General features: G+C 39.3%; 1 protein-coding gene across 1 annotated transcript; it reads left to right on the forward strand.

Moving 5' to 3' along the window:
* Positions 1-3,290: 3,290 nt before the first annotated feature.
* Positions 3,291-14,655, forward strand: LOC100663960 (vomeronasal type-1 receptor 4-like). Its single transcript, XM_023543635.2, has 2 exons — positions 3,291-5,383; positions 7,971-14,655. The coding sequence occupies exons 1-2, from the start codon at positions 5,311-5,313 to the stop codon at positions 8,948-8,950; spliced, it is 1,053 nt and encodes a 350-aa protein (XP_023399403.2). The 5' UTR covers positions 3,291-5,310; the 3' UTR covers positions 8,951-14,655.
* Positions 14,656-15,787: the final 1,132 nt, after the last annotated feature.

Below are 15,787 nucleotides of genomic sequence, written 5' to 3' on the forward strand. Positions count from 1 at the left end.
ACGCCACCAGGGTTTCCCCCATAAAGATTAAAAAAAAAAAAAAAATGTAAATCCTATGGGGCAGTTCTATTCTGTCCTGTGGGGTTGCCATGGGTTGGAATCGACTTGATGGCAATGGATTTTTCTCTTTTTTTTTTTGGTCAGTGCCCACCAAGCAAAAACTGTCCTTTTCCCCTATCCTCAACCCCCTAGCCACTGATAATCTTTAGTTTCTATATACTTGCTCATTTCATAGAAGTGAGATCACGCAGTGTTTGTCCTTTTGTGACTGACTTATTTCACTCAGCATAATGTTTTCAAGATCATCCACGTGTGGCACGCTATGAATATAATTAAAAAAAAAATCTTATTGGATCTTTGCAACAGCCAGCAACACAGAGATTTTTTTTTCTATATCCTTAATCATGGCAGCTTTTTTACATTCTATTAGCTCAGATAACCCTGGACTTTTCCATGAAGAATATAGAAAATTCAAATGACATACATTTTATGTAATTTTTAATAAAATGTTTATTTTATAGCTACTAAAATCCACGAGGGCAGCAATAATATTTCTCTTAATCACATAGTATCATAAAGTCCTAACAAAGTACCTGACACATAATACTCATCCACATATTTTGAACTGCTTTGAATTGTGTTATTTTACTTACTATATTTGTAAAGGCTCTTTACATGTTCTGGATACCCATCATTTATTAGATAAAAACCCCAACCCAGTGCCGTCGAGTCAATTCCGACTCATAGCGACCCTATAGGGTAGATACAGATTTGCAAATATTTTTTTCAGGCCATGGCTGGCATTTTCATCTTCTTAGCCAGTCTTTTAAAGCCAAGTTTATCATGGAGACCCCATGTGTTACAGAGTACAACTGCTCCTGTGGGTTTTCTTGGCTGTAGTCTTAACAGATGCAGATTGCCAGGCTTTTTCTTCCTTGGTTCCTCTGGGTGGGTTGGAACAGCCAAACTTTAGGTTATCAGTCAGTGCAAACTGTTTGCATGACCTAGGGACCTTCAGAATCGACTCAACAACAACTAATGGTGATAACAGGTTTATCATATTTTTCTTTCATGGTTTATATTTGTTTGTTTGTTTTCTATGTAAGAAATCTTGGCCTAAAGCAAATACGAAGAACATTCCTCATGTATTATCTTCAAGATGATACATAGCTTTCTTTCTTACATTAAGGTAGATGATCTGTTTTGAGTTAATTTGCAAAAGTTTTGAGGGAAGAATTGGGGTTCTTTCTTTTTCATTAGGGCTTTTTCAGAATAATTTGTCAAAAATTGTCCTCCCTGAATTACTTTGGTAATTTTGTTCAAGATAAGTTTACAATGTGTGTGGACTCTTTTTTCTCTTCCATTGCTCTGTTGTCTATCCTTGCACCAATACCGCACTCTCTCATTACTAGACATTTATTGTTAAATTTTGAATTCAGATCTTAATGTCCTCGAGATTAGTTTTTCTATTAAAAAGATATTTTGACTAGGTCTTTTGCATTTCCATATATACTTTAGAATCAGTTTGCTAATTTTTACCAAAAAAAAAAAAAAAAAGACTGCTGGGATTTTTAAGTGAGATCATGTGAGAACCAATAACCAAAAAAAACCAAACTTGTTTTCCTGGAGTTGCTTCCAACTTATAACAGCCTCTGCCCCATAGGGTTTCCAAGGACCACCTGGTGGGTTTGAACTGCTGACATTTTGGTCAGCAGCCAAATGCTTAACCACAGCACTTCCAGGACTCCGTGTGAGAATAGCCATTTTAAAATATTGAGTCTTCTGAGTCAGAAACTTTGCATATTTTTCCATTCATTTAGGTATTTTTAGTGTTTTTAGGGGATTAGCTGCATTATCCATGAGGGCCTAATGTAATCACAAGGATCCTTATTAAGAAAGAAGCTGGGACAATAAGACTGTACACCACAGTGATGGAACCAGAAAGCTGTGGCTTGGGGCAAGAGGAAGAAAGGGGAACAGAAGAGATGGAAAAGCGAATAAGAGAGCTTACTGTGTGGAGGGTAACATTCTATATCACCATCCAAAAAAAAAAAATCAAGAATGCTCATAAACCAGAAAAACCAAACCCGTTGCCTTTGAGTGGATTCTGACTCACAGTGACCCTACAGGACAGAGTAGAACTGCCCTAAAGAGTTTCCAAGGAGCACCTGAGGGATTCAAATTACCAACCTTTTTGGTTAGCAGCCGTAGCTCTTAACCACTAGGTCACCAGGGTTTCCAAGAATGCTTGTAGCAGTTTATTTATAAGAGTTAAATACAGGAAATAGTCCAGGTGTCAATCAACAGGAGAAAAGCTAAACTGATCATGGTGTATTCATACAATGGGATACAACTCAGCAATAATAACATGAAAAAAGATAGAAATCTAACACACTCAACAACAGAAATTCATCTCACAGTATATAAATAATAATTGCAAATAAAAGAAGCTTTAAAAGAAAGAGTATGTATGGTATGATTCATCTTACATGACGTTCTGGAACAGGCAAGACTAAAACCGACCAGGAGATTCCTCTGGGAGATGGGGGAGTGGCTCATCTGGGAGGACCATGAGGGGACTTTCTTGGGAAGCTAAGATGTTCTGTCTCTAGACTGGGGTTTGCATTATAAAGATGTACCCACAAACCCACTGCTGTCAAGTCGATTCTGACTCATGGTGATCCTATAGGACAGAATAGAATGGCCCCCATAGGGTTTCCAAGGCTGTAATTTTTATAGAAGCAGACTGCCATATCTTTCATGGAGGAGCTGCTGGTGGGTTCCACCTGCTCACCTTTCGAATAGCAGCCAAGTGCTTAAGCACTGGGCCACCAGGACTCCTTATACAGGTGTACACATTTCTAAAGACTTATCATGTGGTTTAGCTAAGATTTTTGTATTTCCTTGTAAGTGTACCCCCCAACCGTTGAAAGAATCTTGCAGTCTAGTAGATGCGCATGCATGCTGGTGTGTTGAGGGCTGAAGTGGTCTGAGGCTTGCATGTTGTACTGAAATGAATTAAAATATAAAATAGATTAATGATGGGCAGAGGGGTAGATTGACCAATGGTTGATGAAATATAATAAAATACTAATCTTAAAATATACTGTACATGTGCAGATCTCTTTCTTCCTCAGAGGCCCTTGCTGACTGGGAAGAGCAGGTCAGATGGCTTCTGACTTCACTCTGAACAGACTTGATAGAATCGTTTTCTCGCTCTTTTTTGCAAAATACATTTTTTTTCCTGTCTGTCATCTAAGTGTGTTTTTTTTTTTTTTTGGTCAGGGCCCTGAAGCATCTTGGGGAATTAAAATTTGGGGAAAAGGCAAACTCTATGATAAGTAACCCAATAGCGGGTGTTTCTTTTCCCAGGTTTCAGTGTTCTCTCCCCCACTTTTTTAATTGTTTGTACTTCCGAAGTTATAGTAGTGAACTTTCTCTGTGAAATAGTTCTGGTATTCTTTTTGGACTTTCTCATTATTTACTAGTAACTTGTTATGATGATTGTAACTTGGACAAACATCTCACCGGGTGATTTCTCCAAGCCCCCTTACAGAGGCTGTCAGAGCTATCAGAGTTCATGTGATAATCTCAGATCTGCAGGGAGATGAGGTCAGGGTGGTCATAATTATAATTCAGGGTCCAGATGTCCTTCTCTCACTCACATACCAAGAGCCACCTTTGTGCCAGGGTTGCTGGCTGCAGTAGACCAGTAGGTGAGTATTTCAGACTAAGCAATAGAATATTTCTCCATTTCCTCCAAAATGACAGCTGCTAAACTTGGAATGTTCACTCTAAAACAGGGCACATCACAGCTGATGTTCCCCAAACTAGTTTTGTTTAAATACATGTAGTTTTGTTGAGGGGGAGTTTTCCATGGATTTGGGGGATTCAGTGGTGGTAACAACTGTTTCCTACTTGATATTCTGGAAACTGACTAGGGCAAAGGCTGCAGCTCCTCAGAGGGGCCTTGGGGGACCAGGGAAGAGAGACTCATTGTTATTCTAAGCTCATCACTGGGAGCTGGAATCCCACGTCAGCTGCCCATGAAGCTGATCCCGAACAGCCTCACTGCTCTGTGCGTGTCTCTCAGTCAGCATGTGGGGCTGTGTCTCTATGTCCTGAGTTTTAGTGCAGAACCCAAGTCTGATTCAATAAAACACCAAGAATATGTACCTGAATTTTGGCAGTTCTTCTAAGAAATGGGGAATGAATAGGTGGGTAGAGCTGTCAGGAGCTGGCTTGGCACAATGCCAGTTGATGAAGAAGGGTAGTTGAATTTGTGAAACATCACACCCATTGTTATGGACTTTGGGGTAGCTGTCTCTCCATGCCCAGAGCCCACACAGGGTCTCAAAGTTGAAATAGATCTCGAGGCCAGGCTTTTCTAACTGTCTCTCTGTATTCACTCTGATCTTAGTCACTTGTACGGAATCTTCAAGGCGTCAGCAGCTAAAAACCACTCCCCTATGCAAAGAAACGTTTTTGCCCATCCGTCTCAAGGAGGGTCTCACTGGTGTTGTTTCTATTAAGAATCTACCTCCGTTTTCAAGTCCATTCACTGCTCATTGTATTCTTTTTCTCTGTTATATCTTTCCATCTGCACCCCCATTCATCTGTGTATCAGACACTTTCTGCCCTAATTCACTTGCTGTCATGTCCTTTGACAATGACATGGTTTATTTAGCCTGAATTTTAGTTCTGAGCCCAATCCTGATTCAATAAAACCTCTAAACATGTTCCTGAATTTTAGGCAGTTCTCTAAAGGAATGAGGAACAAGTGGGTGAGTAGACATCCCTCAGGGGCTTTCCTTGCAGGATTTGGTTTCTGACTCATGGATCCTTCACATATGTTTTCCTCTGGAGTTCAATTTATCTGGATAAACTGAAAAATAAATAAAACTTAACCAGAAAGTATGACTTACTTGTGATTTCCTGTTAAATGTCAGTATTCAGTTAGTCATTGCTCACGTGTAAGCTTATATTTTTCTTTTATTTCAGAAAAGAAACATTCCCATTGGCGTGCTTTTTGCCCTTATTTGATATATTTTGGTCTCTATCACTTCATGTTTCTGATTCTCCTTCTTCTCTCTCTAGGTCTTCAGCAGATCTCCAACTGTGCTCCCTCTTTCTTATCTATAGGGCCCCTATTCTTCTCTTTGTGCTTCTGCTCTGTAAATTACTTACTGCCCAGCCCTTCTGGAATTCTGAGTCCTGTGGCCTGAGTATGTTTTGTGAGGATGAGTGAGCTCCTTTAATAGGAAATGTAGAAGAAGAAAAAGGCCACTAACAGGTCAGCGACTGCAGATCATGTTTGTGGATTTCTTGCGGTGTGTTTGGTGCCTGGAAAAGAAAGAACATGGTGCAACACGCGTTGGGATAGGTATGGATTGGTTACCGATTCTCTCTCTCTGACACCCAGAATGTCATTTTGTAATTCACTGTTGCAATGATTGATGATGGTATGAAAACCAATTTTTAAGTCCTTTATCTTCTGTGTGTTTTAACTTATCAAAAATAGCTGCCTGCTTGAAATATTCAAGATTTCTTTCTGGTTCAATATGGCCAATTACTAGCATTTCTCTACATATGAGATATGGATAAAATACATTTGCTAAAATCTGAAATTATGAGTAGTCACTCAGTGTCTAGGCGAGAATTGCGTGGATATTAATTTTTCTTTTCCAGTTTCTGGAAGCATGTTGTTATTAGTTGCCCTCCAGTCGGCTCCTACTCATGGTGACCTTATGTCTAATAGAATGAAACATAATGGACTTTACATTGATGTAATCACTCTTTTCAGAGTCATCACTGATGGACTTTAATATAAAGTATCTTCTATTCCATGTTGGAAAAAGTAATTTTTGAGGAAAAAAGAATGTTCAATTGTAGGTTTAACCCAATAGGACTGAGCACACCACATGATTTTCAGACTTCCCATTACTCTCCCTGAGAACTAGTGCCATTCTCTCACTTTTGTCAGTTTTTTCTACCATTCTCTAGACCTAAATCTATACTGTTAATTTTCCCACTGGCAAATTTAATTCTGCCTCCAATTAAACTTCGGAAAGTCTGAATCTGATTTTTTTTTTTTTTAAATTACCGTGGGGTTTAGATCACTCAGGATATATTTGTCTTTAAAAAAAAGTATATATTTTATATAAAAATATATCTCATATTTTGATTAAAATACATCATATATAAAAACATGGAAACCCTGGTGGCGTAGTGGTTAAGTGCTATGGCTGCTAACCAAGAAGTCAGCAGTTCAAATCTGCCAGGCGCTCCTTGGAAACTCTATGGGGCAGTTCTACTCTGTCCTATAGGGTCGCTGTGAGTTGAAATCGATTCAGTGGCAGTGGGTTATGTAAAAACATATGTGTTTTTAAGAAAGAAAAGTACAACATTCATTTTTGACTTTATTAGAACACTTGAGGTAGAAGTTCCATGAAAAATAGTGTCACTTGATGATTTTCAAGGACCACAACTCCTTTCATTCTTGCAGGTGCTTCCTAGACACCTCACAGCCCAGGTAACATGTCCTTACAAGGAAAGGATGCAAAGCAGGGAGAGAGGGGTGGGATTGAAAGCCCCTGAATTTCATGATGGTCTATTTTATCAGTGAGAAGATTCTTTCCTGGAATTACTGTCAGGTTGCTGCTTTATCCTGTGGGCAGTGACTGTGCTCACTCCTACCTCAGTCATGGCAAAGGTAACTTGGGTTTTCTGGCTGTTTAAGAGAAACCAGGATTCCTGCTGTGATTGGTCCTAGGCACATTGCTGCCAGGAAAAAAAAGTATCTATGCACCACTGTTGTTAGTTGCTGTTAAGTCAGTTCTGACTCATGGTGCTCCCATGTATGCCGAGTAGAACTGTACTCCATAGGGTTTTCTAGGCTGTGACCTTTCAGATGCACATCTCCAGGCCAGTCTTTTGAGTTGCCTTTCTGTGGGATTGAAGCACCAACACTTCACCTAGTGGTGGAGTGCTTCAGTATTTGCGCCACCTAGCAACTCCCCTGAAACATTTAATTGACCGCTATTACATAGATACTTTATTATGGGCTTGTTAGAGGTCAGACATTAGGCAAGCACTTAACTGCACCACCCAGGGACTATCTATGCTGTGCTCACAAGGAAACAGTAGATGGCAATGATTGATAAATAACCTTGGCCTCCACAGAGGGAAAGCCAAGATGAGCAGCACATGTGAAGGGTTAAAGGTAAATTTACCTGGAAATGTTAGGTCAAATGATGTTGTTGTTAGGTGCCATAGAGTTGGTTCAGATTCATAGTGACCCTAAGCCAGAATGAAATACTTTCTGGTCCTATGCCATGTTCACAATTTTTGCTATGTTTCACTCCATTTTATCAGCCAGTGTGTCAATCCAGGAAACCCTGGTGGTATAATGGTTAAGAGCTAAGGTTACTAACCAAAAAGTCAGCAGTTCGAACCCACCAGGCACTCCTTGGAAGCCCTGTGGGGCAGCTCAACTCTATCTTATAAGGTTGCTATGAGTTAGAATCGACTAGACTGCAGTTAGTGGGTGGTATCAATCCATCTCGTTGAGGGTCTTCCACTTTTCACTGACCCTCTGCTTTACCAAGGATGGTGTCCTTCTCCACATGTTCTCCCGATAACATGTCAAAGTAAGTGAGTCGAAGTCTTGCCATCCTTGCTTCCAAGGAGCATTATGGCTGCACTTCTTTCAAGGCAAATTTGTTTGTTCTTCTGGTAGTCCATGGTATATTCAGTATACATTTCCAACACCAAAATTCAAATGCATCAATTCTTTTTCAGTTTTTGTTACTCACTGTCCAGGTTTCATGTGCATGTTGAAGGTAATAACCCTGAAATCTGCAGTGAGAGGCTGGTTTCTTAGGTAGCTGTGACTCAAATTCTCTAGATCTGGAATAATTACAATTTATATATGTTTGTTTTCGAGACTTTTTTTTTTTTTTTTTTTACAGGTTTTACAGGCTCTGAGGAAAATATTAAATCTGTGACCAACAGCCCAATGATTTCCAGTGACTTGGCATTTGGGATTACATTCCTTCTCCAGACTGGTGCTGGGCTCCTGGGGAACTCCTCACTTTTATATCTTCACTTGTCCTTTTTGTTTGCTGGACACAAACTAAAGCCCACCGACCTGATTCTCAGCCCCCTGTGTTTAGCCAACACCTTGGTACTTCTCTCTAAGGGAGTCCCTCAGGCCATGACAGCTCCGGGGCTGAAAGATTTCCTTGGTGATATGGGCTGTAAACTCCTTTTCTACCTTTACCGAGTGGCCAGGGGGACCTCCCTCTGCGCCACCTGCCTCCTGAGTTGCTTCCAGATCATTACTGTCAGCTCTAGTGTACCCAGGTGGACAGAGCTCAAAACGAGAGCCTCAGACCATATTGTCTCCTCTTGTTACCCCTGCTGGCTCCTCAATCTTCTGTTACAAATTGTGATTCCTTTAAGGGTGACTGGGCCAAACCATGACAGGAACAACACCATGAGAAGTGATTTTGCATACTGCACTGATATTTTTCAGCATTCAGTTAGTGTATTACTCTATGCCCTCCTGCTTGCTCCCATTGATTTTATGTTTCTGGGACTCATGGTCTGGTCCAGCGGCTCCATGGTGTTTATTTTGTACAGACATAAGAAGCGAGTCCAACACATTCATAGCAAGCACCTCTCCCATAAAACTTCCCCTGAGACCAGAGCCACCCACACGATTCTGGTGCTTGTGAGCATCTTCGTTTCCTTTTACTTCCTCTCTTCCATCTTGGCCTTTTACATGGCACTGTTTGATAGCCAAAATGTTTGGCTGTATAGTCTCAGCACACTTGTGGCTGCGTGTTTTCCATCCTGTAGCTCTTTTGTGCTGATGAACAAGGTTGTCCATATCTCCAGGCTCAGCTTTATCTGGGGAATGAGTAAAATAAACTTTCCTAAAACATAGTTAGAATGATGAATATCCTCTTTTTTGTAGAATGCTTATTTTTTAATTTATTAATTAATCAAATATTTCATATATCTAGATTTTGTATCAGGCACCCAATAAATAGTTATGGATGAGAGATGAATCCCACATTATTGTAGATAATTCTGAGATATCAAAGCAGGTAAGCAATTTAAAACAATTATTTCATAAACAGTTGAATATAATTTCAATAAATCTGCAATAATGTCGGTACAAACTTCTAAGGATTGTCAATAGCAGTAGTCACTGACCTTGTGTCAGAGCTCTCTTCAGAGTCCCCTGGAATGTGTAATTTAAGCTGATCCTTAGAAATCAAAATACAAGAATGAGGCCCTACAGCTTTATAATTTCTGGTTGTATAATCTGCCAAATTTCCATCATGTCCTGAATTAAGATGGTTTACCATTGCCTCATGAGAAGTCCTGTTCATATAAGCAGTTTGTGATTTTCTGCTAATACATGGGCTGGCAATTTAAACTCACCCAGTCAGTGGCTTCATGGAAGAAAGGCATAGCATCCGTAAAGATTATAGCCAAGAAAACCTAGGGGCAGTACTACTCTGTAACACATGGTATCACCCTGAGTCAGTGGCCAACTCAATGGCATTGGACAATAACAATGATCACTTCTCATCCACCCAGGGGGTATCCCATTAGGGGATGGGAGATCATCAACACATTACTAAAAAGCCCTTCACTTGCAATATTATCTGAGTATATTCATGACATGGTCCCTAACCCGTTGAAAAACCTGTTGCTGTTTAATCGATTCTGACTCATAGCAATCCTGTAGGACAGAACAGAACTGCCCCATAAGGTTTCCAAGGAGTGGCTGGTGGATTGAAACTGCTGACCTTTTGGTTAGCAGCTGAGTTCTTAACCAGTGTGCCACCAGGACCCTCCGACATGGATGGGGTGGGGCACAAATGATTTGTGTTCATCCTTTAATTGAAAGGTTGGCAGTTTGAAATCCCCACCGCCCCAGTACCCCAGTAGAGCTGCAGCAGAAAGGCCTAGCATTCTGCTTCTGGAAATATTACAGCTAAGAAAACCCTATAGAGCAGTTCTACCCTGTAACGTATGAGGTCGCTATGAGTCCAAATAGACTCCAAGGCGGTTGTGTGCTTTTGGGTGGATTCCGACTCACAGTGACACTTTACTGCAACAGGGTTATATTAATGATGTAAAATCAACTGAGGGGAGTATGTGGTAAGGAGGGGGTTTCAAGTGGGAGACTACGAATCACATTGAAATCTGATGCAAATGCTCTTTTAAGGGAGGGCACTCAGTGATGGAAGGAGCCCTGGTGTCATAGTGGTTAAAATGCTTGGCTGCTAACCAAAAGGTCGGCACCAGTTGCTCCGCAAGAGAAAGACCTGGCGATTTGCTTCCTTAATGATTGCATCCTAGGAAATACTATGAGGCAGTTCTACTCTGTCCTACAGAGTCGCTATGAGTCAGAATGAACTTGATGGCAATGGGTTTCTATTTTTTTTTTTTTTAATTGATCTTCATGGATGTGGCTGGTACAAGCAGTGGAAATGACAGAGTAGAAGCCCTTTCAGTGCATCTGTGTTCACCTGGATCTGTAGATTAAGACAAACTCCTGCACCTTGGTATCTCCCCACTTCAAGTATTGCATGTGTTAGGAACCCAGTATACCTGTGCAGGTACATTAACAAAATTTAGTGCAATAATATCACCCAAGGATATAAGAAAATGTACCAATTATATGACCCAGCAAAATGTAAAGGAAATATTAATTATGAAATATAGTTGGAATAATAAAGAACGTAACTGATGGCATGAATGTAGATTGAAAACATAAAATTTGGAACAGATATCAGGAAGTTGACTGGAAAATCTTCAAATATTTGGAAATTAATCAACACCCTCCTAAATATTCCATGTTGTTGTTCTTAGGTGCCTTTGAGTCAGTTCCGACTCATAGCGACCCTATGCACAACAGAACGAATCACTGCCCTGTCCTGTGCCATGCCCACAATTGTTGTTATGCTTGAGCCCATTGTTGAAGCCACTGTGTCAATCCATCTTGTTGAGGGTCTTCCTCTTTTTCGCTGACCCTCTACTTTACCAGGCATGATGTCCTCCTCCAGGGACTGATCTCTCCTGACATGCCGAAAGCATGTAAGACATAGTCTTGCCATTCTTGCTTCTAAGGAGAATTCTGGTTGTACTTCTTCTGAGACATATTTGTTTCTTCTTTCAGCAGTCCATGGTGTATTCAATATTCTTCACCAACACCGCAACTCAAAGGCATCAGTTCTTCTGTCTTCCTCATTCATCGTCCAGCTTTCACATGCATATGATGCAATTGAAAATATCGTGGATTAGGTCAGGCACAGCTTAGTCTTCAAGGTGACATCTTTGTTTTTCAACACTTTTAAGAGGTCTTTTGCAGCAGATTTGCCCAATGCGATACATCATTTGATTTCTTGACTGCTGCTTCCATGGGTGTAGATTGTGGATCCAAGTAAAATTAAATCCTTGACAACTTCAGTTTTTTCTCCATTTATCGTGATGTTGCTTACTGGTCCATTTGTGACGGTTTTTGTTTTCTTTATGTTGAGGTATCCCACAGGTCAAAGAAAAAACAAATAGTAAATTGGAAAAATTTTTGGATTGAAGGAAAAGGAAAATAGCATATAAAAATTTGTGGGATTCAGTATTATAGAATAGACAAGAAAATATAACATTATAATGAAAGGGAGATACGTGTGTGTGTATGTGTTGGAAAAGTCAATCCTCTTTATTCACAAATTCCATATTTGAAAATTTCCCTACTTGCTAAAATTTATTTGTAACCTCCAAATAAATACTTGTGGTGCTTTTCTGGTTATTTGTATGAAAAATTTGAGCTGCCCTACATGCTGTTTTTTTACATGCTAGTTTTCAGCGGAGATTAAACAAGGCAATGTTCTGCTTTCTTATTTCAGCTTTCATAGTGTAAAGAACTGTCCTTCACACATTCTATTTAGTGCCACTTTTTTTTTTTTTTTGCATTTTTGTTAGTTATTTTGTTGTTCAAAATGGCCACCAAGGATAGTGCTGAAGTGCTATCTAGTGTTCCTAAGTGTAAGAAGGCTGTGATGTGCCTCATAGGGAAAAACATGTGTTTGATACGCTTCATTCAGGCACAAGTTATAATGTCGTCATCCATGGGTTCAATGTCAATTATATGTGTATATATATACACATACATATATATTTAATGCATCAATGATATACACATATATATTGAGAGATCTTTATATATGTTAATATCTATGGTACATATTTAAATAGAAACACACATAAAAGAAGGTTGTACATTGATTGGTTGGAGTCCCTTGGTGGCACAAATAATTTGCGCTTGACTGCTAACCTAAAGATTGATGGTTCAAACCCACCCAGCTGTACGAGAAAGAAAAGGCTTGGTGGTCTGTTTGCATTCTGTGGTCTCCTGCTCCCCATACTTTTCAGGGGATATCACCCTTTGTATTACTGCATTCACCTTGTTTTACCATGCAAAGCACTAACCCTAGATTAGCCAAAAAGGCCACTTTTTTTTTTTTTTTTAATTTATTGTGCTTTAAGTGACAGTTTACAAATCAAGTCAGTCTCTCATACAAAAAGTTATACACACCTTACTATGTACTCCTAACTGCTCTCTCCCTAATGAGACAGCATATTCTTCCTTTCCACCCTGTATTCCCTGTATCCATTCAACCAGCTCCTGTCGCCCTCTGCCTTCTCATCCCACCTCCAGACAGGAGTTGCCCGCATAGACTCATGTGTCTACTTGAGCCAAGAAGCTCAATCCTCACCACTATCATTTTCTATCTCATATTCCAGTCCAATTCCTGTCTGAATAGTTTGCTTTGGGAATGGTTCCAGTCTTGGGCTAAAAAAGTGTCTGGAGACCATGACCCCCAGGGTCCCTCTAGTCTCAGTCAGACCATTAAGTCTGCTCTTCTTACAAGAATTTGAGGTCTGCATCCCACTGCTCTCCTGCTCCATCAGGGATTCTCTATTGCGTCAGGGCAGTCATTGATGGTAGCCAGGTACCATCTAGTTCTTCCGGTCTCAGGCTGATGGAGCCTCTGGTTTATGTGGCCTTTTCTGTCTCTTGGGCTCATCTTTACCATATGTCTTTGGTGTTCTTCATTCTCCTTTGCTCCAGGTGGGTTGAGACCAACTGACGCATCTTAGATGGCCGCTTGCCAGCGTTTTAGGACCCGAGATGAAAAGGGCCACATTTTGGGAGCTGATTCAGATGGCAGGGACTACTAGAGAAAGCTGGAGGTCCATCACCATTTCATTGGCCTCTGTCCCACACTGACTCTGAAGCAAGTGCCACTCCAGAGCTGATGCCCTTGACCCCCAGTGAATTTGCTCACTCTGTGCCCCATTCGTGGGCTTGCAGTATATTCAGTCATTCAGTCGATCAACGGCCCTGTGAGGGAGGCAGTGACCCTCCCCAGTCTTGCTGCAGAGGAAACTGAGACACAGAGAGATTACATCACTTGCCCATCAAAATGCCAGTGAGAGCCCAAGCCTGATTATGACCCAGGAAATCTGACCCCAGACTGTGTGCTTTCTACCAAAGTGTAGGTTTTTGCCTTCAGCAAAGAGGGGTCACCTCCACCTTGCAAATGACTTTATTTCCAGACCTCAGTTTAGAGCCTGGTTTATTGTCAGCTTTGAGAAAATATTTGTTTAAAGGAAACAAGAAAAATAATGAATAAATGAATGGGCCTGATCATTCTGGCTAATGCTCAGAAGCTGGAATGACCTGTCATCTTTCTTGCAGTTTCACCTGTTCTGGGGTCTGGAGTCAACTGTGGGTGCCTTCATTCCAGGATCTGGCTGACACCACAGCCATAGTGACCTTGACCTCTTAGTTTCTGAACTCAATGCTTCCTTTTAGGTCTATCCCCACATTACTGTAGGCAGTATGGCACACTGCTCAGCACTATCTAGGGGTCCCTGGGTAGCTCAAACTGTTACGTGCAGTTTTCTCCACTAGTCCGTGTCATCTGAATCAGCTCCAAAAATATGACCTTTTTGGCTAATTAAGAGTTAATGCTTTTTGCAAGGTGAATCAAGGTGAATGCAGCAATACAAAGGGGGATATCTCCTGAAAAGTTGGGGAACAGGAGACCACAGAATGGAAAGGTTGGTGGTTCAACCTTTGCCATCCAGAGGCACTGCAGAAGGCAGTTCAGGAGATCTGCTTCTGAAAGGTCACTGCCTTGAAACCCTATGGAGCATGTTTACTCTGCACATATGGGTCGCCATGATCGCTATCAATGGGATGGCAAATAACCACAATAACAACAACAAAAAATAATGTAAAAAATGAACAATTAAAAAGAAAAATTAATAAAATAAATAAAAGACTTAAAAAATAAAAACAAAAACTTAATGAATTAAATTAATAAAATTAAATTAATTATTTAAATGAATAAAATTAATTAAATAAATATAAATTAATAAAACTAAATTAAATGAAAGAAATAAATTGAAAAATATAAATAAATCAAAATAGCTTAAAATGAATAAACTAAGTTACATAAAACAAAGTATAGTTTTGTAATTAAATAAATTAAAATAACAAATACCATGAATTATAGAATATAAAAATAAAATTCAGTACATAAAATAAATGGAATAAAAATGACATAAAAGAAAATAAATAGAACTAGAAAACTAAATAAAAATAAAACGAAATAAGTTGAAATAAATAAAATAACTTTAAAATTAAAAAAGAAAACAGAAAATGATTTAAATTATAAAAAAATAGATTGAATTATGTTAAATAAACTTAAAAAATCAAAATCAAATACAATGATTTAAGTTTATTAAATAAAATGAGTTTTATTAATTACATAAAAATAAAATAAGTAAATCTAAATAAAATGAAATGAGTAAACAAAATAAATTAAATAAGTTGACATAATAAATTAAAATAAAATACAACAAATAAAAATAGAATAATTAACAACAAGCAAATATCAACAACAGCTAAAACAGAAGTATCAGAAGTGGGTGGTTTTAAAGAATAAAATTTAAGTTACTGAACTTCAGATACCTCTAATAACTTAAAAAAATACTTTTCCAGAGTAATTGTCAGAATTTTAGACCACCTTGTGCTGTTGTATCCATGATGCAGCTATTTACAGCAAAGTTGAGTGAATTAAAAGTGATCCTGAGAGTTTTAAAACCTAATTCATAACACTGGAACTTGCTTTTTTTTGAAAATTAAATTTTTTTTTTTTTAGTTTTTCATTCAAAAATGTATACACAAATTGTTTTGTGCAATTCAGTGCAATGCCTACAATGTGTCAGCACCCTCTCCCTTTCCCTTCCTATTCTGGGGATATGGATGCCTATATCCATTTGTCCAATTTTCCTGTCCCTTCCTGCCTTCTCATCTTTGCTTCTGGGTAGATGTTGCCCATTTGGTTTCCTATGCTTAATTGAATTAAGAAGCATGTTACTCACATGTATTACTGTTTGTTTTATGTTGTTGTTAGGTGCCGTCGAGTCAGTTCTGACTCATAGCAACTCTATCTACGTACAACAGAAGGAAACACTACCCAGTCCTTTGCCATTTATAAGTCTGTCTAATATTTGGTCAATAGTGGACTTCAGGAGTGGCTTCAGTTGTATGTTAGCAGGGTGTCCCGGGGTCATAGTCACAGGGGTTCCTCCAGTCTCTGTCAGACTAGTAAATCTGATTTTTTTTTTTTTTTTTAGTGAATTTGAATTTCGTTACACTTTTTTCCCTCCTCTGCCCGGGACCCTCTATTAT

This window comes from Loxodonta africana, chromosome 11, assembly GCF_030014295.1.
Source record: "Loxodonta africana isolate mLoxAfr1 chromosome 11, mLoxAfr1.hap2, whole genome shotgun sequence".
Lineage (NCBI taxonomy): Eukaryota > Metazoa > Chordata > Mammalia > Proboscidea > Elephantidae > Loxodonta > Loxodonta africana.